The sequence below is a fragment of the Schistocerca gregaria genome, chromosome 1, assembly GCF_023897955.1.
Source record: "Schistocerca gregaria isolate iqSchGreg1 chromosome 1, iqSchGreg1.2, whole genome shotgun sequence".
In the NCBI taxonomy this organism is placed as follows: Eukaryota; Metazoa; Arthropoda; class Insecta; order Orthoptera; family Acrididae; genus Schistocerca; species Schistocerca gregaria.
This window is the reverse complement of record NC_064920.1, coordinates 376064351-376090477: the sequence shown is the minus strand read 5'-3', so window position 1 is coordinate 376090477 and position 26127 is coordinate 376064351. Positions and strand designations below refer to the sequence as shown.

At 38.6% G+C, this 26127-nt stretch overlaps 2 protein-coding genes across 2 annotated transcripts in view; one reads left to right on the top strand and one right to left on the bottom strand.

Annotated features, from left to right (window-relative positions):
• Positions 1 to 21545, bottom strand: part of LOC126347401 (DNA damage-binding protein 1) — a 167192-nt gene extending 145647 nt beyond the window's left edge. Inside the window, exon 1 of the mRNA XM_050002267.1 lies at positions 21317 to 21545. Within this exon, the coding sequence (XP_049858224.1) occupies positions 21317 to 21377 (61 nt within the window). The 5' untranslated portion in view covers positions 21378 to 21545. The remainder of the gene's footprint in view (positions 1 to 21316) is intronic.
• LOC126347374 (uncharacterized) overlaps positions 21546 to 26127 on the top strand; it is a 53562-nt gene continuing 48980 nt past the window's right edge. Inside the window, exon 1 of the mRNA XM_050002266.1 lies at positions 21546 to 22079. The gene's annotated coding sequence lies outside the window, so the exon portion shown is untranslated. The remainder of the gene's footprint in view (positions 22080 to 26127) is intronic.

Genomic DNA, 26127 nt, shown 5'->3' with positions numbered 1-26127 from the left:
TCCCACTCAACTGAATCTGTAATAGTTGAGGAGCAAAAACAAAGGTAATTGGCTGAAGACGACCCTGTGGCTGTAGAAAAGTGTGTCACCTGACCAAAGCTTAAAAAGGCAGATACACTAAGAGGATCAGGTGCTCGACAATTTGGTCCCTGGAGCAAGTGATAGCCAAGTCCCACAGTACATTGTATGCACTGAAGTCACCCACGAGGAAGACTAGGCAGGGGAGTGGGCAGAAAAGTTCAGTCAGTGGATCGTGAGGTGGAAGATCTAAAGAACACGCAGCGATTTTAACTGGTTTGAGAACTTCCACTTCAACTGCTTTTATGGCTGTGGTAACAGGGACAAGAGAGGGATGGTATCTGTCACTGATGAAAACAGATGGCTCACCCTGAGCCCAAAATTCCGCAAGCTCTTCCTTCCTGTAGAAGTGGTAGCTTGTCAAGTCATGTATGTCAGTGACTTTAAAATGAGTTTCTTTTAAGCAGATGCAGAATAGTCTCTTCTGGTACAGGAACTGTAATTCTTCCAAATACAACTGGTATCCATTTCACTTCTATTAAAATACACAAATGCCTGTGGGAGCCAATGAATAGTGATGGTTGTCCTCACCTCAACAGTGGTGATTTACCAGTGAGATGGTAACCAGCTCTCAGATTCCTACATATGAGCCCTTGAGTCTGCCCCAAAAATCAAAAGCTCTGCCTTCATTCTGTTTATTACATGAATATTGTAAGTATATATAGTGGCAACTATTTAATTACAGCTTGTACAAAATAGATACGTCTTTCAAAGTTTTACTGACCTTCAAAGTAGTCACCAGCATTATGTATAACTCATTGCCAGTGATGTGGAAGTCGTAGAATACTCTTAGCAGTGCCAGTTGTGTTGACAGTTTGAGTGGCGCGGTCTACTGCCCGATGAATTTGTAGCAGTTCTGAAGCGAATGCCGTGAAGTGTTTCCTTCACTTTAGAAATGGAGTTGAACTTACGAGGGCTTAAGTTAGGGGAGCGCAGTAGGTGGTATAGCACTTAGCAGCCCCCATCAGTCAAACGAATAAGTAACAGCTTGCACTGTACATGCTTGAGCATTGTCCTGCAAAATGATGGTCAGGTCCTGCAGATAGTGTCATGACTTCTGTCCTTATGCTGTTCATTTTTGAAACGCAACCTACAACCAGTTTTCTTAACACATTGGAAATACATTATCTTTCAAAGGAAGTGAAGCATCCTGAAGGGAAGGAGGAATCAAAATGAAATTTCACTGGTTGAGAGGGCATGTGATATTCCAGTGATCACAAAATCAAGTCAACTTTACAAGTAGCTAGGCAGTACAAGCCCAATTATTAGTACGACAATTTACCCCCTCTGGCCTGGATGCATGCACCAGATCACTTGGGAAGGGTATCAAAAACCACTTTATGCTCTTGTGAGGCAATCTGGCTCACAACTATTGTAATTTGCCCTCAATATCTTGCGTAGTGGCACTGGGACAGAGTTGACATCCAAGCTGGCCCTATACGCGTTCTGTCATGGACAGACTTGAGGGGCTCAGTGGTCACAAGAGTACCTCAACATAAGACACGACAGTTTAACAAACGAGAATGCAGGATGTTCTTGATACATTGTTATGTCACCAGAGTTCCTGCAATCATTAACAGCCATGACCTGAAGTCATATTACAATGGTTCCCAACAACATGATGCCAGGGCGAACACCACTGTGCCCCTCCAAACCATTAGAAGAATGAGGCCTCTTCCATGGTCGTACTCACTCACAGTCATCCAGGGTAATGTAGAACTGCGATTCATCACTGAAAACAGTGTGACGCCATTCATCGGCAATCCGTGCTTCCTTGTCATAGCACCACTCCAAACATGGCTATTTGTGTTGTGATCTAAATAACAACCTACACATGAAATGATAATTCCACAGTCTGACTGCTGACTAATGGTGCAGGAGGACACAGAATGTTGCAAGAAGTCCATTTCTTGTTCTCGGATGGCAGGCACAGTTATGAAGGGGTATGATGTGCTTGTGTACAATATAATGTTACTCCCTTGTGATGGTCAAATGCGGCAGACTGGAACCTTGAAGACATGTATCCTGTATTCGTATTCCCACACAGTCCAACATCGAGCCACTTTCACATCAGAATGTTAAAAAAATCTCGATACTGCACAATTCGACCACAAACCCAAATGGAGACCCACAATGAGGCCCCTTTCGCACTACATCAAGTGCTGATTATGCTGTATCACACAAGTACACAGCATCTCTATGTCCTTCAAAGCGATCACTTTACAGCTGATACTGTTCATTCCCCTTATATACCCTACCAGGCTTGCTAACAAAGCTAGCATGAACAATGCTAAACCACTTTGGTGTCTTTTCTACTTCTCACAGAGAATTGCAACTTAAATCATTTACACAGTTACTGATAGCAAGCAGAAGTGTAATGTTACACTGACATCCAACTGTGTCTCCTTTCCCAAGGCAGCTCCTACCTCGTCTGGCTTTGTTAAAGTCAATACAGAATTTGCCATAGCCTGAAGCACAGATTGCAGCTTATGAGGTGACTGGAGCTTATCTCACCAGTACTGATTCTCATGTAATGCTGGACAACGTGTTTGAGTTGTACATGAAACAATCTTTAAGATACACTTCCTTCAAGGAACTGAAAATGTCAAGTCAAACACAAACGAACTTTAATGTGGCAGTTATCTCTTCCTCTTGCTTCCCTTTCCCCGAAATCTTGATTGAAGACACAAACTGAACTATTATATTGCCTGAAGTACAGAGTTGATTGTTCCTAATTCTTAATCTACATTTAACACATTTTTCTTTATAAACAGAAAAGTCAACACGAGTTCAGAACTGTACTGTTTTACATAATGAGAATTCTCTGACGAGAGCTAAAGTCTAGATCAGGGCCAGCAGCAGTCATAACATTGTTTCTCTACTGCTTGTCGGCTGTCAATGTGATGATACACGTAACCAGAGAGGCAAAAAGTGAGATGATGAATTTCTAGCACTGAAATATGTTGCCACAAGTAGATGACAGTTGCTCCCAAGCAAGTCAAGAATAATGAGGTTATGGTTATGTTGGAACCTAACAGCACAGCTTGAATAGTTGCAGCCCATTAGTGGGGACAAGCAAGATTATAAATTCCACTGTGCAAGATTATACGAGGGTTGTTCTTTAAGTAAGGGCCATTCGCGAGTATAGTCCCGTAGTTTGCGCGGACGCCGCAACAAGCCACCACGCCACTTGCCGGGATCCTTCCGGTTCACACTGATGCAAGTTGCAGCTCTGTAGCTGACATGTACACATCGCTGTGCTACTTTATAATTTTTACGATTATTGAATCGCCCACCACGTGTGAGATACGGACAGTGATACGTTTTTTGACCACGAGAAGCCTATCAGCTGCAGAAATTCATCGTCAGTTAACAGAAGTTTATGGCTTGAATGCAATGAGTGAAGGTAAAGTGCGTCAGTGGGCTAGAGAGTTTAAAAACGTCCATGACGAAGAACGCTCAGGCCGGCCCTCTGTGATCACTGATGATTTGGTGGCTGCAGTCGAAACAAAGACTCGTGAGGACAAAAGATTCACAATTTCCACTCTTTCTTTGGAATTTCCACAAGTTTCAAGATCGGTTTTGTACAAAATTGTGTCTGAAAACCTAAACTTTAAGAAACTGTGTTCTCGGTGGGTACCCAGACTCCTCACAAGGGACCACAAAGAGAAGAGATTTGCCACTTCATTGGACTTTTTGATTCGTTACGAGGAAGAAGGGGATGACATGTTGAGTCAAATTGTCACTGGAGATGAAACATGGGTATCCCATATCACTCCCGAAAGCAAGCGACAATCGATGGAATGGCGACACACAAGCTCATATGTCAAGGTCAAAGCCAAACAGACACTGTCAAAACGCAAGATTATGGCAACTGTGTTCTGGGACCGGCGCGGTATTTTGCTAGTGGACTTTATGCCACGAGGAACGACAATTAACTCAGATGCCTACTGTGCAACTCTAAAGAAGCTCCGCAGAGCAATTCAAAACAAAAGGCACAGCATGCTGACAAAAGGAGTTTTGCTCCTGCATGATAATGCTAGGCCTCACACCTCTCAAAAGACTCAGGATTTGATTGATTCTTTTGGCTGGGAAGTTTTGGACCATGCACCATACAGCCCCGACCTTGTTCCTAGCGATTTTCACCTTTTCCGGTACCTGAAATACCATCTTGGCGGGCAGCACTTCAATGACGACGATGAAGTGAAAGCGAGCATGAACTCTTGGCTGTTGGAGCAGGCGGCCGAATTCTTTGAAGAGGGAATTAAAAACTTAGTTGCACGGTATGACAAGTGCTTAAATAAACAAGGCAACTATGTAGAAAAATAGGTAAAAGTGTGTGTAATCAGAAAATAAAAGTTTTTTTACAAAAGTATTTGTATCTTTTTAAAAAAATAAAAACGGCCCTTACTTAAAAAACAACCCTCGTGAATTTCACTGCAGCGCACATGCATTTATAATTTTGTGCATCAAAAATATTCAGCAAGATTTTTTTTCCTCAAATATGTTGCGATTTCCATGGGCATGGTTAGGCTGGATTACAAGAGTACACAGATTAAATTTATGATCTTCTTTGACGCACATACTTTACCTTTTTTCTGAGTATATAATGAATTACAAGATTGTGGTTAGGCTGAAATGTGACGGCTTGGTTGCGAGTTGACGAAGCACATGAATGTGAAAGATATAATACCTGGTTGTGGTACACGCTGACCTGTGTTAGGTTGGAATATAACAGTTTTACTCAAAAAATTTAATTAATAATCTTTGTCACATTGTAAGGTAGCAAGATTTTCCCATCAAGCATGAATAATTTTGATGATGCATACTTCATATTTTCTTGAAATGTGACTGTATTTTAGGTGAGGTTATCAAATTATTAATCATTTATTGGTCGATTCGATTTTGGCTAGCCCCATACTGACATTTCTGTAAAGTTTCACACTTTGAAATTAATGCCACATTGACTCTGACGGCTGGGAGAAGTCAAGAATGTCCACAGTCTTCAAAAGAGAGATGGGTCAAGTGTGACAGTGCTGGAGATAGGGAAGTATTTATGGCTCTGAAAGGCGTAGGATACAGGAGCTTTTACTGCATAGGTCTGTCACAATATTGAGAAGCTGGTGCAACGTGCTCCTCGTGGTGGCCCCTGTCAGTGCAAAAAGGATCTGGGATAAGGAGATAGCTGAAAGCTTAAGTTCTTACAAGCACTGCCACCAGCCTTTCTAGCATGGAGGAATGTGTGGAGGATACATGCCACAGACTACAACAATTTTTATGCAAGATGCCATGCCATATTCCCACCATGAAGCAGAGAAATAAAGCTAATTGGGTGAATTCCAAGGAGTTACAGAATGTTCTAGATGATTTTACCAAACTGAGTATGAGATGAAGGCAGTTTGCTGACAGCTTCTTGACTCTTAGTGCGGGAGGCATTCAACTTGTTACGGGCACAATGACTACCTTTTAGAGTGCACACTAATGAGGCAAGCTCTGTTCTAAATTGGAGCGCGACATCTCAGGAGATTCTCTGGCGGGTGTTAATAGGACAGACACACATCACTGGAGAGCATTTTGAGTCACTGCTGGCAAGGTGCAATTGAAAAGCCTCACTATCAAATTTCATAAAGTCCTGATTTCAACACCAAGAGTGGAATTATTTGTTTCTCTGTGAGCACAGAAATGCTTCTTTGGGGAGACTGAGTCATTACGAAGTGCTTCTCTATGACGCACACTTGAGTCAAGTCTCTGCTCCTGGCTTATGAGGAAACAAAATTCTGGACTTGTGTCTGGCTGTGTACTGAAGTAGTTTCGAACATAGCAGTTTGCAAATGCTATTTCATGTCCTCTGAGTGTTTAGAATTCTCAGCTAGGCGATGCAGTTCATGTGCACAATGGCTAGCACCAATGAGCAGATCAGCACAGCAGAAGAGCCCTTCCTAGTACTGAGTTCAGTGAAGCATCAGGGCTCGACAAATAGGGAATATGTAATAGTAAACATGTTTAAGTTCCATTTGCTTGATCTTTGAGGTCTGTACCATGAGTGCCAGTCAGGGTGGAGGCTGTCTTAACTTTGATGCTAACCAGTATCAACCACTTAGTGTTTCCGTTGAATAAATGTGGCTGCGATTTTGAGTCAAGCCGTAAATATTTAGCTAATCTCAGATTTAGATTAATGAGTAGAACTTAACATTCTATGTCAATACTTGTCCAACTTGACTTTTTAGTGCCTTTTTTTATAATAAATATCTTCACCAGACTAGTTCTACTTTGCCTAGGATTAGAGTCCAAGAAATGATCCTGACTAAGTTAGTTTAGAGTATTGTCATGACTTGGGGGACTTATTCACATGTTATTTCCGGTTGCAGGCTGTCAATGGAAGGGCAATTGTAATTCATTTTTAGATATGAGCATTGCACTCCATTGTGAACACAAAACTGATGACTATCACACGTACACACGCCATATGTACGAGTACACCTGGAGTAGCATTTGAAATGGTGACCCTGGTCCAGGATCTCGCATAAGCAGGAACTTTTGAGAGTAGTCACAAACTATCAGCACATTTTGCTGTAGATTTGGTTATTAGGAGGACTAGCAACAATTGGCTCGGTAATTTTAAATTTAAATTATTGGGAACTTTGGCCATTTTTACTTAGATTTGCAATTAGTAATTTTAAATTCATGTGGTGGAAAGAGTTGTATATATACATGTCCTGCTGCATGTTAATCACCTTTTTCTTTCAGAATTTTTTAGTGGGTTCTCACTCCATTTTTTTTTCTGTCACCGTGTCTTCTTCTTGTTTTGTTGTATCTGTCATTATGTGTGTAGTTAGGACAGAATTTTGTATATAACATATCGGGAACTGACAGGCATGATCCAATGAAAGTCAGATTCAACTAATGTGTAGAAATTTTCATATGTTTTGAGTAATTATTTTTTATTTGTGTACGTGGGAAGAACAGACTGCAATGTTTATGTCAACAAAAAACAAGGCGCATACAATGAGTGAACAGGGTAAGCATAAGAATAGTGATGAAATTGCAGAATAGCAGGAAGTAGTCAAAGATATTTTGGATGATGCAGATAGCATCATTCTAGTTGGACAATTGTATCAACAATGAATTAGCATATCTTGATGATGCTAGTTATGATCGGGTAATGGGAGATCAGTCAGATAACAAAGAACAGATGAGTATGCATGTAGAACCTGTATTATCGATTAGAAATTATTCGGAAGATGAATCAGACAGTCAAAGTACAGAGAAGGCATTTTAATGGGCCACCGCCGTGTCGTGTGTGTCCAGATGATATAGTCTGATGAAGATGGGAGGGGGGGGGGGGGTGAGAAATAATGCTTCATAGTGAAGGAGCACGAGATGGGAGACTCTAGCCCATCAATGTGGATGGAGGGAGACAAACCCAAAGCAGAAAGATGAATAATTAGTATTGTGAATACTCAATTACCTGAGGAGTTAAAATGAGATGGAGAAGTAAATACAAAACGTTTGCTGACTGAGATTAATAAGACATGAACACAAGTACTGACACAGAAAGTAGGAGAGGAAACAGGAAAGAGCTGATCAACTGGAGAATTACATGTTGATATCCCGCATAATTACATGTTTATATCCCACATGGAATAAAACAAGACGTTTAAGATGCAAAGAAACAAGCAAAAGAGGCAAGAATAATTGCAAGAGTTGCACAGGAAACAGGCAGAAACACGCAGTACCGCAAAAGTGAGAAAACCCTGTTCTACGAAAAATTCACATTAGAATAAAGATGCTAGAAGAGGAGAAAGTGCAAAATTCAGACCACTTAATGACCAAAGAGAACAACACAAAATTCAAGGCTTACAGTAGAAACTTCAATAACTTTTGGGGGGAAAAAAGTCTTCTATTGAATGGAAACATGTATGCATGGCATCAGGTGCAGATTAGAAATTGCAGCAACGCAATAACTGCATGCAGCAACACAATAACTGCGTTCAGTTAAGATGGTGTGACATGCATATCACGAATGTGAGTGCATCACATCAGCCAGTGGAGGGAGCAAGACAACCCATGTTCGTACTAAAGAAATACGATTGGACCCAACAGAAGAGAATCTGAAATGGAATTTGACCATGAATGGTATCCCTCCATCAGGAAATTCTAACATTACATAGAGGATGGGAACATGTTACATCCCCATACTTTTATCAAACAATTTGCAGAGGCAATACCTGCATATTGGCCAGAACACAAGAATGCTAATTCTGTTTGCACGCATCTAGAAGGTGTAGTCACAGAAGCAATGTGTTATGCAGCAAGACCTAACAGGATGTATGAAGAATTTAAGAATACATTCCTGAATTGCTACTAGTGGCAGGCCACAGAAGATAGGATAAAACTTGAATTAATGATGTACTGAGATATGAAGTCATCTGATGAAATTCTTTGAACAGATGACCAAAAAGAAGCCAATAACCTTAATGTACCATGTAAAGACAGTGAAGTAATTCAGATGTGTTTAAAAAAAACTGCTGCTGTCATATCAGCAAATGCTGACAGGCAGCAGCAGAGACGATAACATGACATTCCAAGGTATCATACGGGAACTAGAGTTTATAATAAATGAAGAACATGTGAGACACAAGAGACGTCGATGCAAAGCAAATTCTGAGCAGCCGAATAATAATAATAATAATAATAATAATAATAATAATAATAATAATAATAATAATAATGCAGGGAATCTCAAGATGTCAAATACTTGGAATGGTAATGGAAGCAGGCCACAAAATAATGATCATCAGTTCCAAAACCAAAATAATAATAGGAGAAACTGGAATGGTGACCATAGGAATAACAGATCACATTTTCAGTCCAGTGCAGCCATGCAAAACGAAGCTCATCTATGGGTCCTGATTGTGGAAGCCCATCCACTGAACCCAAGCAGAGTAAGACAGGAGGAAGGCATACAAAACTGACTAGCATCCAGTGTGGGAACGACTGCAAAGAAACCCACACCTGAAATCAGAAGCAGTAATGTGAAATTATTAGATTATGATGATGTACGAGTAGTGTTGGCTCACAAAACTGACACAACACAGAGGAATGATTTGTATCCAACAGACCAAATTTCAATAAGTGATATCAAAGTGGGAGCCATCCTACATAGTGGCAGTCAACTTTCAGCTATCTCAGATCACTTTTACAATAAGTGTGCAAAATATGTAAATATCCCAATGTTAAAAGTTCAGAAAACGAAAATATGTGAGAGTGATACTAGGAAAAAGTACAGAAATAAGTAGACAAATCAGGTTGGAATTTATGTGTCAAGGGTACAAGCCCTTAGCAAATTTATTCACAGAGCTTAATTTCACTACCAGAATTATCATTAGTATGGATTTCCTGAGTAAGCACAAGACAGTTATGGACCTGGGATGTGAAAATGCTACACTAGGATAAAAAAAAAAAGAGAGAAATCAACATTAGATTTGACAAGCAAGCTACGAAGGGACAGATTCCCTCTAGCTGACTAAAATTACAAGTAGAAAGTTCAGTTGGTAACACAGTTGAGCAACACCTGAGCTACATTGAAAAAAGGAACATTAGTGCAAGGGACAAGGTGGCAATTACAGAGATCAATCCAGCAATTGATCTAAAATTATCAGAGCTCACCAGAATCACAGAAATGGATAAAGAGGCATAATAGACATACTGCGGCCTAATGCTGAAGTATTTTTAACAAAACTGCGATTGGTCAAAGGCTTGCAAATACAGGTTCAACATAAAACCATGCAAAATTCCCTGTTCCACTTGATGCAATACCGCTGGCTTACAGAAAAAAAGTCATTCTCGAGCTACAGAAAATGATGGAGAACTAGAACAAGCAACATCGAATTATAATAGCCCAATGCAGGTTGTTGACAAATGGGATGGCAGTATATGCTTAGTCGTCGATTCTAGACAGATTAACACAATTATTGTATAATTGTGTTAATCTGTCTAGAATCGACGACTAAGCATATACTGCCATCCCATTTGTCAACAACCTGCATTGGGCTATTATAATTCGATGTTGCTTGTTCTAGTTCTCCATCATTTTCTGTAGTTCGAGAGACAGACTGGACAGAAACATTTGAGTAGTTCTTATTGACATTTCATGGAGTGTTGGTATTTACATTTATTGCAGTCAGATTCAGCTTCCGGTAGATTGAACTGGCACCCGAATATTGAAAGTTCATGACCTTCACTGTGTTTGGTAGGTACTTTCAATTCAAAAGACTACCATTTGGCCTCAATGTGTTACTTGCAGTGTTTTTTGTGACTTAGGGACTATACTGGATCAGAACCTAAGAGGCAGAATAACTTGTAAAGTCGATAACATATTAATATGGGAGAACATGGGTACAGCACAATGAGGTGCTAGGAGCCCTACTTGACAAAATGCGAGAACATGGAATGACAATTAACATTAACAAATCCTGCATCGGGACCAGAAAAGTCCACTTCCTGGGTTACATCATTTCAGCAGAAGGGATAGCGGCCGGCTTGAAAAAATATTAGAGACCATAGCTGAAATCAGAATACCACAGGCACTTAAACAATTTCATGATCTCTATGCAGTGTAAATTTTTACAAAAGATTCATTTACATAGAGGAAATTGCCACACCGTGAGTTTGTGCCATGACAGGAAAGAAACTATTGTTCTTGTGGGAAGAGATCGCAGATAGGGAGTTCTGCAATTTGCAAGGCAGCATTACTCACACTACCCTTTGTATAGCCACATCTTGCTGAAGATTTTTGTGTGGTCAAAGACAGCTCGAAAACAAGTCTTGGTGTATTAATATTCTGAGATTACAAAGAGCACGATCAAATGACTCCAATGATGACTGCATTCAGAAACCATGTACTAAGAAAGTGCAAATGAAATTATTCAGTTATAAAACTTTAAGCACTGGCGGTCATCTGAGGCTTTCAAAAACTTCAGTATTTTCTGTATGGACGCAAAACTTAAGTGTACTCACATCTCGAAGTGTCAGTGCTCCTGATGACAGTGCAAAACTCACATACAGCAGACTGGGGTGCCGGGTTTCTATACTCCAAGAGTACAACTTCACCTTGATCTACAAATCATGGTCTCACTAATATTATCACTGACACTTAATCACATTCACAAATAGCAGCCACAAAGAACGTGGAAAAGGTGTTTGAGGATGAGTCCTTCTGAATTTATTGGATTAAAAAGGTGGCATTTGAAAATTTCATAATGGCCTCAATGAAAAATATGCAAAATAAAGACCAACAACTTCTCAGGGTCAAAACTGAATAGAAAGAAAAAACCCAAGCACAAATATGGGAGCTGTATCTTTTAAGAAAAGGTAAGCAATTTTTCAGATGTAATGCACGCAGCACCCTATGTATAGTGTATGTACCAGAAGAGTTGATGAATAAGGTAATTTGCTACACACTTCTCAGCTACACATATTTTGGTGCTTACAAATGCTTCCTGAAACTTAAGAGCCTATGCCACTTTGGAAATATGGAGAGGCAAACACAGAAGATTCTATCAATCTGCAAAGACTGTCAGAAAGCAAAAACATCTACAGTTTGGACGCAGGCACCACTGCAGCCAATGATGCTGACAAAATAAATGGAAACAGCTGCATCTGATCTGATGGACCCCCTACCACACATCATGTGGATTTAATTATATTAGTTTAGTGGTCGAGTTAATCCCAAAGTACGTGACACTCATACCATTGAAAAAAGTCATAGAGTAGTTGATAAGCAGGACGCTGTACAAAGACTTTCTTGCACAAGTGGAACATGGTGACCGAATTCTGTCTGATACAGGTCCCCAATACCAGTCACAGACATGTCAGGACACATGGAGGAACCATAAAATAAAACTGGTGTACACCATTAGGTGTGAGGGCACAATGAGAGATTTAGGAAACTTATGCAGGTTATACTGCATAAAGAAGCATGCAACTTGGAATGTGTACTTTAAAGACTTTCAGGATGTCATAAAAGAGCTATCTCATAGCACAACCAAACTTCCACTGACAACAGTGCTGAAGAATAAGCATACTCCAGAGGTGATGCAAGACACAGTCAACTTCCAACCTAGACAACAACTGAAGCGTGAGAAAATAGGGAAGCAATCCCTCCACAACATTTGAGTATTGGCTCAAAAATGGAAAGAAAGAGCTCATAAGATGGCAATGGTGAGAGAGTTTCACGTCAGGAAGAAAATCCTCATGAAAGCCCACTATTTGTTGAACAGGCAAAAGGGGGTTTGCCATGAACTTTTTACCGCATACTGTGGATCAGCGAGACTGCGCCACATGGTAAGGGCATGGAATTCTAAAGTCTCAAAGTGGAAAATTCAGTAGAAGTCTACCATGTGAGCCGCCTAAAGGCATTTGTCAAATAGAAAGAATAGCATTTATAATTTGTACATAAAGTAAATCATAAACAAAAATGGAACAACCACATACATTACGTGATTTGAAACACTGTAATCAGCATGACCCAAACACTGGCACAATGTTGTGTTTCCTTGGATAATATTGGAAATGTTTCATCATTTGAATGGTGACTTTTAGATAGCAAGGTGCAAAGCAGCATTACAGCTTGAATGCAAAGAACTGCAGAGTACCTTCAGTGCAATGATATCTTTGTCAGAAGTCAGGACGTACAGTGATCCTGAGTATTTTGTTTAACATTGACAAAGTGGTATTTGTTGTTTCTTGCTCAAGTCAGTGTGACTTGGATATTATTGTACTTTCTCCCCGTTAAACCATGGTACTTTCTCCCTATCACACCGATACAGAAGGCTATTTATCATGGCTCTGGTGGCCTCATCACATATGTGAGAGTGCCGATTTATACTATGGTTGAGAAAGGGCTTGATGCAAGGTGTACAAACTGAGTTCATATAAAGGAACACAGGATGATAGTCAAATGTCATAGGACAATATTTTCATGAAATTGCAACCCAGAATATAATGGCAGACTGTTTATAGTGATGAAAGAAGAAAGGGACTGTCATAACTGTTTGATTTAAGAAGGTTCCTACCATTAATTATTGTTCGATGCTCAACAAGTATCGATATAATAAACACTCAATGAAATGTGCAAAGCAGGAAGTTATAAGAAAAGGATTAACTCATAATGGGCAATAACAAGGAAAGTAAAAGGAAAGTGGTATGCACCAACAAGGTAAATCAACACAAAGCAAATTAGGTACGTAACTCTCCTGCATTATTAATTAATAACACTGGATATTTGAGGACAGTTTGGGGTGACTCTCACCTGTGTCATAAAAATTTCTATGCCGATCCGCACATTGCCATATGTTTTCGGACGTTAGTGATAGCCTATCTGCAACATAGGGTCCAGCCGTAGCTCCAAGACAGACAACCGACTTCAATAAATTTAGAGAAAGTTATAAAATTTCATGTTAACATTTTAACTAACCATAGTAGTGACGCAGGAAGTAAAACTGTTTACCACTAACTTTGGTGAAAAGAGTACAAATTTTATAACAGCATTTTTGGCTAACCAAGCACTAACCTTCCATAACCCTACAGCCATCAAAAATAACTTATGGATCAATAACGATCGTTTAAGTCTAAGTAAATGTAAAGACAGAAATCAATAATTAGTTAGGCAATACTTAATTTGATAGTCCATCAAAGTGTAAAGGCAATATTTTGAATTAAAATTGAGCTTGTTGAACTCCTGTTTATGAATGTAAAGAAATAATTCAACAATTAGTTACAGAATGTTTAATTTCATAGTCCTTCAGAGTATATAGACAATATCTGTATCAGAATTGAAACGGGACAACTCATGTTTATGTAAACTCAGTATGTAAAATCATATTGTAATTAGTCATAAGCATTAAGGTTATTGTTATGCATAAAATTGTTGGGTGTACACAATGCTACAGCGAGCATGGGGGAACAGTGGACACACTGGCAGAGGTGAATCGACTGGGACGAGACAGCAGCACGTGCACGGGCATGATGCTGCAGGGAGCAAACAGCTGATGAGAGCTTGTCATGGATATGAGGGGAAGTGAAGTGAAGAGGCAGACGTACAACACACCTGACTTGAGAGATCCTGTGGGATAGGGAGCAAACGACCAAGGCCAGGGCGCATGCCAACCTGTCAACTGAAAGCAGGCACGCATTGGTATATGTCAAACCACTGGGTGAAAAGTCTCGCCATAAGGACGGCTCCAGCCAGAGTTCACTGTTGGCACAGGGGCAGGAGGGAAGCTGCTATTCTGGGTACCAGGAGACGAGCACTATTTGTGTCCTCTAAAACAAAAGAATGTAGTTCTAGACACTTTTCATGAAATGACTGTATCACGATGCAAGAACAGAACTCTTGCACAGTAACTCTTGCTGTCGCACATTGGCACAAGATGTACTCAGGAGGTAACCCTAAATAAATGTCAACTATTAGTAGAACCACTTGATAATCAATCTTGGGGCCTGCAGAATAAGATCAGAAGACTATGAAGAGCACAAGCAACAAGATTTTTGAAGACACAAGAAATGAAGACATTCAGGAGAGAAGGCGCAAGGCAAAAGCACAAAAAGAGTACAAGCAAAAGAAGACATCTAGCTGTAGAAGAAGCAGGTCCCCTTACTCATAAAATAAACAACTATTTGAAGCACAGAAAAAGTTTAAAAAAGCAAACTTAAGCAATCACAGTAAAAGAACAAGATTGACGACTGCTAAATGCACATTACGCTTCATTTCTGAAATTGTCTCGAAAACAATGAGGTACTTCAGAAGTGCTAGTCTCACGTCTCCTCCTGACACTGTACCCTGGGCATCATCCACTTGTTTTCTGTCCAGTCCACTGACAAGAGCAGTAAGCTACAAGAACCCAGCACAGTTGTGGAACAGTATGCTAGCTCTACATGTGGTTGAGCAAATGCCGCACCTGAACCACTGGAATGTAGTAAGCAGTCAAATACTAATGCCACTAATACATTAGCTCCTCTTGGAGTCAAGCGAGTCCACGGACTAAAATGTCAAGAGTAATCCATGTATTGGCGTAATGTCACACTCTCATTCATTCCAATGCCACCGCAGCAAAACACAGTGTTTCCTCCTCTGAAACTTTCTGCTCCCACGCCATGAAAACTTTCAGTTCTGTGCAACGAAAGATTAGAGCCCACCGACACGAGTACATATTGTATATCTGCACAAACTGCGACACCAACTACATAATAAGTAATAATAATAAATCAATAATAATTTTTTGTATTCATGTTCTTTGGTTTTCATTCTCATTCAATTGTCATGTGTGAAGTTACTACAAATCATATTATTTACTGTTTAAATGTTTTGTCCATTATGCATTTCTATGTAATGTGTCTGAATATGTTTTAATGTTTTTTGATTAGTTAAGTGATAATGGCCATGATAATTGTCCAACCTAATCATTTTAGTTACTTAGAAGTACAGGTGAATGCAAAGCACCTGTAACTCAGGGTTTTGGTGGTGTTCATGCTTCCTTTGAAAAGGTGCTTTTCTCTTTTATTTACATATTTTAAAGTTAAAACAGATCACTATTAGCTTTTTCTTGTGAACTCTGATGCACTTAGAGGCTAACCATGTTTGTTTTTCATTAATGTAATGTGTTTTTTAACAGTGAATGTAGATCACTTTTAATTTTATGTTTTTGTATCTAATAATTTATAGAAAAAGCAAATTATAGGTAATTTTTCATATTCTTACACTAAATATAATATTTGATAGCCATGGACTTTAAGCATTACCTTTTACATTAATATGTTAACGTTTGTGGATGGATGATTGTGGTGGGTTTTCAAATTGAGTTGCATCAGTGCATTCACGGGTAGGCTGGAGGCTGACTTTACTAAGCGCACTTGTGGAAAACTTGTTAATGTTAAGACTGATCCATGATAACTTTTTCTTTTCCACCACTACCACCTCCTGGTCATTTTGGTGTTAAGATTTGGAACTGCTAAGATGGAGAGCGAAGAGTTCTACAGCAAGAAGTGCCATCACAAGAATAAATAAATGACCACAGGTTAATTTATTAGAGTATGCAGTATCCAAGAAAATTGGTATGAAAATTGTTTGGCACAACATAGGATAGATTCAGATTTACCAATATATGTTCTGTGAAGTCAATTTTTTGCTTGATTGTGCAACATCATAACTGTTGCGTAATCATAGTGAAAAATTAGTCGGTAGTGGATAGGTCCTGTAAGATGGCCTAATATCCCACCATACATGAATAATTTTGACAATACCACCCCATTGAGAAGCTGGCGGAATGGGCTCCTTGTGGCGCCCCTGTCATTACTGCAAAGAATCGTGGGTGAGGCAGCAGCTGAAAGCTCAAGCTCTTTGAGATAACATCTTACAAGCATTCCCACCAGCCTTCTCAGCATGAAGGAATGTGCGGGGAACGCCCGCTGCAGATATGTCCAAAGAAATTCTCATGCAAGACGCCATGCTATATTCTCACCACAAGGCTGAGAGATGAATCTAACTGGCTGAATTTTTAGTCAAATGAGGAATTATAGAATGTTCTAGAAGGTTTTACAAACAGAGTACTATGTGAAGGCAGTTCGCCGACAGCTTCACGACTGGCGTGGGAAGCATTCTATTTGTTACAGGCGCTATGAACACCCAATTGGAGAGTGCACACTAATGAGGGGAGGTCTGCTCTAAACTGGAACACAACATCTCAGGAGATTCTCTGCCAGGTGTCAAAAGAACACATTGCTGGAGAGTATTCTGAGACACTGTTGTCAGTGAACAGTTTCACTCTTAGATTTCATAAGGTTTTGATTTGAATTCGATGATATACACACCAGGGCTCGAAAGATAGGGAATCTTTAACAGTAAATATGTTGCTTGACCTCTGAGCTCTTTAATGTGAGTGCCATTCAGGGTGGAGGCGTTCAGTCCCAACCAGTATCAACCACTTAGTGCTTCTGTTGAATAAAAGGGGGTGCAATTTTGAGTCAAGTCGTAGATGTTTTGCCAATCTCAAATTCTGATTAATGAGTAGGAGTTAACATTCTCTGTCAATGATTCTTCAGTTTGCATTTTTAATTTCTTTCATAATAAATATCTTCACAGTACCCAGTTGTTCTGTGTTTCCTTGGATTAGATTCTGAGTACCTATCCTGATTCAGTTAGAGTAGAGTACCATGACAACTTTGGGGCCTTATTCACATGTTATTTCAGGAAGCAGGCTGTTAATGAAAGAGCCAATTTAATTTGCTTTTAGGCATGAACACTCCATTGAGACACAACACTGGCAATTGTTACACATACACATGCTGTATGAGCAATCACACCTTGAATAACATTTGTACATACATGTTTCTTCAGAATTTGTCATGAATTACAATGTTATGGTTAGATTGGGACCTAATAGCGCAGCTTAAATTAAATTAATAACCATGTTTGTCAAAATATTTGCCTGCTTTTCTGAATGTATTACGATTTCAGAGACTGTGACATACTGACGTAAGAATGTGACAATATTCTATCAAAACACATCAACTTTCAGCTGTTCTCTTATTGGTTGTGAAGTTCCAGAGACAACTCTTTTCTTCCAACCCTACCTTATGGCTAGTGCAGCCAACACTGCTGCATGAAACTAGAGTTTTACCCTGACGAGTATTTTGGTGCGTGTTATGTACATATAGGTCTACTGTAAATTGACAACGAAAAAATGAATTTTCGATGAGGGAAGGAGGAAGGGTTATCTCTCTGTTCAAAATTTCCTTCACAGCAATTTCTCCATCATTTGTGCAATCACATAGTCCATGAAGAAAACTGTGTGCACTTAGGGCTCAAAGACATGTTCCAGTGTGTGGACCCTCATATGCCAGAAAGTTAGTGATAAGTGTATACCTCACTATCACTATAGAAGATACTGTCTACTACGACTATGCTTACAGCACATAGTGATCTGATTCACAAGTTTGTCAGTTCATTCCTTTCATAGATGAGGCTTTACTTTCTTTAATCAGACATTCCCATTTAATGTGATCTCAAGAGAACCAGTAACAATCATGGTCACTTCAGTGTTACTGAAACTGATTAGTACACAGTGACAATTATTTGCAAGATGAATGGGGCCTTGAAGGCACAAAGTTCTGTGAATCATTGCGTGAAATTGTAACTGCTAACAGATGTAACCATGGCACCCTGTATCAACAAAAAGAGAATTTACACGTGGGGGAAGGAAAATCATTTATTTAATACATTATTGGCTGTAAATAAAATGAGATATCATTTAATACCTGGCAAAGGCAAATATCAAATTTGCCAATCACTGAATTAACATATCCTGTCATTATTCAGACATGTAGTTCTCACTGGTCCTATCAAACGAATATATTTTTGTGTCATGACGAAGCAGTTGGGAATAACAATAACCAAGAGTAACTTGCTTTTGTCAGCAATTGTGTCAATCTTGCAGTATCCGCAATTTATGTTTAAAAGACATCTTGTGTAAAAAAAACAGGCAAAGGGTAATCCTGAATCTGCCGATATCACTTGACAACTTGTACATAATGAATGACCTGCATTGTAAGCACATACAACTGTTAACAGAAGATGATAGTTATTTCAACCATTGTTTTATTTTAATCACCTTTATTTCATCAGGAACCTAAAGTGTATTTATTTAATAGGACTAGTGGGAACAACCGCGTATAAACGGTGACAAAGTAATACGTTTAGGACCTGAATATAGGTCTTCCAATTTTAAAATTCGTCATGCTTTAAATAGAAGCACATTTGTGACTGAAGGCTGTGGTCGTCTCTTTCATATCTCGCATTTATTGGCTTCGCCAAGTCACAAGCAAACTATTAAATACCAACATAATCTATACCTCAGGCAATGTTACAAATCAGTCTGTCGCCACATTCCAAGAACTAATACAGTAGTAAAATAAACCCAGTTAGCATTACATTGTCTTTTGTGCATCACAATATCAAAAGTCAAAGCCGACTTCAGGTCTCAGTTGGTTTAACCCACACGCGGCAAAGACTTCTTCTTCAACTTTTTTTTTCAAAAAAAAAAAAAAAAAAAAAAAAAAAAAAAAAAAAAAAAAAAAAAGGAATGTGCAGTTAGGTTCATACAATTTGAACTAACCTCAATATCTTTGTTGTGGTGGTAGTATAGAGCAAAGAACAGGTTACACTGAAGTATGAAAATCTGGGTGTGAGCTGGTGGAGCCAATGTCTGTTAATGCCAAACATAGGTTTTGAAAATATACATAATTAGATAGACGAAAAATCTATTTACCAAGCAGCAGCAAGAGAACACACACATAAAGTTTATTACACTTTGGAAGTTTTCGGAACTGGTGGCTCCTCCTCCTCCTGGCAGAAGGGTTGAAGGGGAAGGAAGATGGGTGAAGGAAAAGGACTGGCGAAGTTTACGAATTAGGGGAGAGTTCTATCCAATTACTTATATTTTTAAAAATTGATTTTTTCTAAATAAAGGTTTTAATAACAAATCAACCTGTAGCATATCATAATATGTTTCTGCCTGTGCCTTATTTAACCATACTTTGTCACATTTATTTTAATGCACTTTTCATTGTGAAAATCAAAACTGCACAGTAAATTCAGAAACTGCACCCTATATTAGATAGTCTGCAAGCATTTTGATCGCTATTAGGCCTACACACTTACAGCATAAATAAACCAAGAAAAATGCAAGGTGAGGTGGGAGGTGTCCAACACATAATTTTTGTGCTATTTTGTCACATACAAGATGTTCTGAATGAACTTGTGATACAACTTGCACCCCTATAAAATGGTTAAAAATTCACCTGTTTCAAACAGTTATCACACGTAAACCACTGGCAAGCTCACTATTGTCTGGCAATGTCATTTTCATTGCTACAGACCTGTAGAAACTTTTTGCAGATACTTCTTAATTTTTTCATATATGATCTTGAAAGTCAAGTTTTGAAAACATTGTTTTCTGTGATGAGTGTGGTGTAATTTTGTCAGTTCTGTAAAATCCAAAGATTCCATGAGATTCAAGGCTACTTAGTACAGCAGAATCCATCAGTTCCTACTACACAAATCTACTCTGTTTTATAATTTGATTTTTAATTCATAATGAGTAGGGGTAGCACAAGTCTCCCATGTAGCAAAGAAAAATTACATATTTATTTCTTGAAGCTGAGGAGCTTCTCTGACATTCACCTACAGCGAATCATAGAAATTACAGAAAACATGATTTTATTGCCTGGCTGGGTGGAGCCTGATTAAATGCACATCTCATTTTAGCAGCATGAAAAGATACATGGCTGTCAATGTGTAGTATGTGTTCATTTCACATAAATTTAGAAAATATTTTGGGTAAAACAAGGCTACAATAAAGGTTGTGTAAAGACCACAAGTGATGCTAATCTTTTGCCAGAGCACAATTACACTAACTTATTTACCACCTGATTACGAACAACTACATGATCTGATTATCATTGAAGATGGACTCACTATAATTTCTCTTGAAATTTGTTTATCAGCAAACCATCAGAAACAAATGTATGCATCATTAAAGAGATGAATTTATCATCCAGGAGTGTTATCTATAAACCGCTGTGTCTCCTCTGAAAATGTGGACACTATAAAAATTAATAAACTATTCTTCACTGGTGCTTCTAATGGGAACAGTGTGGGTTGGAGCCTATAGACATCTGAATAACAAGAGAGAAATCAAATACTCTAAATTCTACAATTTTGAACAAAGAAGAAATTATGTTGCTCCGCAAAACTTACATATGTGAGCTGACCGTTGAGCTAAATCCCAAGTATATCATAAATATTTCTGGGTTTCGAGTGCAGACCGTCACTTATAGGTGAGAAACACTACTGATAGCCTACATTCTACTGCGTCAATATCTTAAATCACCAAGCACATCATTAATATTCACCATGTATTTTCTGTGAAATATGGCAACTTACGGGTGGACTCTTAGTATATACTAGTTTGTAATGTACAAAATGTCTTTTGATTGTACTATAGGTTGAGAGAACAATTTTGTTTCTCCTAGAGATGTTTTGCTTGACTGACACGTTTGATAACCAGAAATTTGCAAATGGAAATTCTAAAATCTAATGAATACCAACAAGCAGACGAACCCTTACTGCTAGGGCAAGGTAAAAATGAATAGGCCTATAATCAACTGATGTTGTACATACCGGTAACGCACGCGGTAACTGCGGTGGGTTTATGAGCAGTTACGACGTAATGGTAAGTCATCTTTTCAATTTAATTTGGGCAACTGAATGTTTACACAGTTTGAAACACCACTTGCGCGTGATATGTTATTTATGCTTCACTTATTCTCACACAGTACATCTCTTGCAGAAAATAAAAACATCAAAATGTATCTTTGGAAAGTAACAAACAAAACATGGTTTCGATAATGAATCGATTCCCTCAATGGCAGCTGTGTATTATCTATGTTATTTTCGATGCCTGAGTACTCGTTAGCGTTAGGATGTAGTATACTTTTTATAGGAAGAGGCTTGCACATAATTTTACTAACTCTTAAAAATAGAGGGTATACGACTTTTTCGTTCTAGATATTGCAAGAATCATTCAGTTTTTTTTTGTTTATAGTTGGCCCTCCTGCTAACTTTCAAATTCGAATTGGGAGTGCGCATTTGTAACAGTTTTATTGTGTGCTGCATAGTGAGGAAAATTGAAGTTCTTGCTCGATAGTGTATATAGTTTTTGTTAAAATATATATCTACATTTTTATACTGTTTAGTAAAAGGCATACGAGAGTAGCTTGCGTGTGTGTGAGATGTTCGTGACTGCTGTCTGTTTCTGAAAGACATTTTGCAATAGCAAGAGATTTGGTTGATTTTTAGATTATAAACACAACGTCCAATCTTCTCGCTCAGTATATCCTGGGACAGATCATTCTGGAGACAAGAAAACTATCCTAGGAGAGAGGTGAGCCACATTACATGACATTAATCGTAATCCATAGATTTCTCGGATAGGGTCTCGGAGATATGGAGAAAGAGGGCAGACATCTATATTAATTTAGTGAAGTTGTAATGAAATTACCTAAACACTATAGAAGATTTTTTTGCACTGCTATTGCCAATTATAAAAAGCAAAAAACCATTAATTTAGAAAGTTTCTTTGAAGGTCATCGCAGGCCTAGTTGGCGTCTGGTATTTGACCAAAGAAAGTTAATCTTAAACTCCACAAAATTATCAGCTTGATATTTGATATTATGGGGCAGGTCGTTACATACGTGTATTCCCATTTATCCGCTCCTTTGTGTGTATGTCGAGCCCTTGAAAGTTTTTGTAGTGGTTTGTGAACCAAGTATAATACGCACGATTATTTATTTATTTATTTATTTTTTTTTGTGAAGCAGCGCAAAATCGTAAAAAAATACGAAGTAGTAGTTGGAGGAAGTTCTATAATTAACACGAGATGATATTTTTATAATATGCTCTTGTTTGGTGGGGTCGGATTTCCTTGCGCCACCCAGTACTTTGCAAATGTTGTTTGTCAGTTTACAATAAAATCCTCCAAATAATTTGTGATAACTACCTTGGGAATTAATGTGTTCTTTTTGCACCATAAAATTTACCCTGGACAGAAAATGAAATTATATTTTCATTCCCAGTTACATAAGTCTTCAAAATATGTGAAATTAGGCTGTGTCACAATCGGAACTAATAACAAACTTAAGACTTTCTTCCAACAATATCTGTACCGTATTTTGTGCATGTGAGCGGTGCTCCTTAGCTCGGTAATATTAGAGTAAAATATATTTGATAGTTTCAATCAGCTGATGCTCTGGTTACATTATGAAATGGTAATGAGCACTGATGGTAGTCTTGTAACTGGAGATCTATATCCAGTAGAAAAATCTATCTTTGAAGGTTATAAATCTAAATACTGCCCTTCTGCTTCTAAAAACTAGATTGGACAAATGAAATTTCTTAGTTCCTACTCCTTGACCCTACATTACTAAATCATCTCGAAATTATGTTAGGGTATAAAAAAAGTGCATTCTGCACTTATGATATGAATTTACCATTTGACATCTAATAATAGCAATTAATGTTTAATCTTTAAAGTATGACTTCTTTTAATAAAATGTGGAGCAGGATGTTTTAGTAGTGATATAATCCTCCCCCCCCCCCTGCCCCCTTTAGTGCTATAGGGCTAAAGTCTAAAGTACTTGCAATACAGTTTCTGGCTTTCTTCCTTTTCTAAGTTTATTAGTGAAAATATTGGTGGCAATAGTTTTCATAGTGAGTTTATTCTCTTCTGATGTCACTTATGTAGAGTCAGAAAAATATTTTATATTTTCAAGACAAAGTGCTCGAAAGGAAAGTTCCAGCTTTTCAGGACAGTCACTACGTTCCTGAACTAGATGTCTTCCTCTAATTCATGTACTACTAATGACTTCACATTGCCAACCAAGGTGACATGTGCCGTGGGTTCAAATAAGTTCTTCATAGGATTAGTCTCGGTCCAGCACACAGTTTTAATCTGCCAGGTGTTTTCATATCAGTGTACACTCCACTGCAGAGAGATAATCTCATTCTGGAAACATCCACCAGGCTGTGGCGAAGCCATGTTGTCGCAATATCCTTTCTTCCTGGGGTGCTAGTTCTGCAAGGTTTGCAGAACCTCTGTGAAATTTGGAAGGTAGGAGATGTGGTACTGGCAGAATTAGGGCTGTGAGGACGGGTTGTGAGTACTTGACTAGCTCAGGTAGTAGAGCACTTGCCCGCGAAAGGCTAAGGTCCCGAATTTGAGTCTCAGTTCAGCACACAGTAACAATCTGCCAGGATGTTTCAAGTTCTTCATAGTTACCACACAAATACAAACCTTTCCATAGAGAATATTTAAGTGACACCTCTTAGGTTGCAGTGGAACCACAAACGTAGGTTGTAGTGCGTAAGTGCATTGTGGTTTCTGTACATGTTATAGGGAACCTTCAACTTCCTGTATTTTATCTGTGCTGTCTTGAGAATGTCGGTGTGTATTGCAGTCAACATTGTCATAAACTTTAGGTCAACGGAGGTGTCCGATCCCACCCATCAGCTTTGATCCGTGACATAAGGGTGTTGTCATGTGACGTCTTGTCAGCACAGAATTTAGTTTGAGCATGTTGTGTTTGCAGATATCGTCTTGTTGCAGTTGGTGGTGTCCTCTGGTGGTGCGTGTATGGTCCGCGTGTTATGTGGTGTTTTGGGTTCATTTGGGTGTCAGTGCTTGAAGTGTGGATTTATCAGTCGTGACTGTTATAGAAGAATGGAAATTAGTGTCTGTGAGTTACTGCAGTGTTGTTTGATTTTATTGGTTTGCTGTTTGTCTTTTACTTCAATTTGTGGCTTCTTTTGTTAAGTATGCATATGACTTCTAAGTATAATAGTGTGCGTCTGCAGGCTGAAATGGGGTGTGACATGTTGTCCGTCATTAAGTTTCTGCAACTTTTTGGGCTTGTGACAGAGATAGGCCTAGTGAAATGAATTTTCTCTTCTCCCCAATTCTGTTCAGTACTTCTTCATTAGTTATGTGATCTATGCATCTAATCTTCAGCATTCTTCTGTAGCACTACATTTCGAAAGCTTCTATTCTCTTCTTGTCCAAACTATTTATCGTCCATGTTTCACTTCCATACATGGCTACACTCCTTACAAATACTTTTAGGGAGGACTTCCTGATGCTTATACTCGATGTTAAAAAACTTCTCTTCTTCAGAAACGCTTTCCTTGCCATTGCCAGTCTACATTTTATATCCTCTGTAATTCGACCATCATCAGGAATTTTGTTCCCCAAATAGCAAAACTCCTTTACTACTTTAAGCGTCTCATTTCATAATCTAATTCCCTCAGCATCACCCAATTTAATTTGTCTGCATTCCATTATCCTCGTTTTGCTTTTGTTGATGTTCATCTTATAACCTCCTTTAAAGACACTGTCCATTCCATTCAACTGCTCTTCCGTGTCCTTTGCTGTCTCCGACAAAATAACAATGTCATCGGCAAACCTCAAAGCTATTATTTCTTCTCCATGGATTTTAATTCCTACCCCAAATTTTTCTTTTGTTTTCTTTACTGCTTGCTAAATATACAGATTGAATAACATCAGGTGACACTCATTACCTTGTTCTCTTCCTGTACCATCTCATTACTCTTCGTGACCACTGCTAACAACATACCAGATCACATTTGAACAGTTGCAACACTTTTCCATTTTGGAATTACCTCGTCTCATTTATACTCCCTTATAAATTAAAAACCATTTTTTTATTTTTATTTTAAATTCAGTGCGTTAATGCGATCTTAGTAAATGAGTGTTTGTAAAATGATTCTTTCATATAGTGTTCATTAAAAAAATGATCATCATGCCACCTGGGACCTGTGGAAGGTACATTATCTTATTTGTTTCAGTTGTAAATATTTCTCATGTATTATTGTTTTTCTGACTTGTTCTACATCCTGGAGGACCTCCTCACTATGGATCAATTGGAATGAAAGTGAATCTAATCTAATCTTTAAGTGCCTTTCATTCAGCATCCTCCTACTTGACTCTGAAACACGTCGGAAAACTACATACAGGACTTCACCAGTAGCCTTATGTGTGTCTGGCTTTGACAGACAATCCAGTTCAGAACTTTATTCACCACATTGTGATTGCTAGTCTACGCAAAATGCAGGTGTCCACTCTGTTACCTTTCAGCCCTCTGTATTTGCCTCCCACATTTCAGCCTTTCTTTATTTCTTTCTCAGTATTAGTTTACAGTCTGAACTCACAATATTATTGCAGGCACTTCTTTGCTCCAGGGCACTCTTAATGTTCCCATACCCATCATGCCTTTCCCAGTCGGGTATGCTTCAACAGCTTTACATTTCTCCTCTAGCTATTCCTACTGTGGCTTGCTTCATTTCCTACCATTTTTTTAGTTTCTTCTTTTGTATGGAAATTTAATATGCCATATATAGTCTAAGGTTTTCTGATTAAT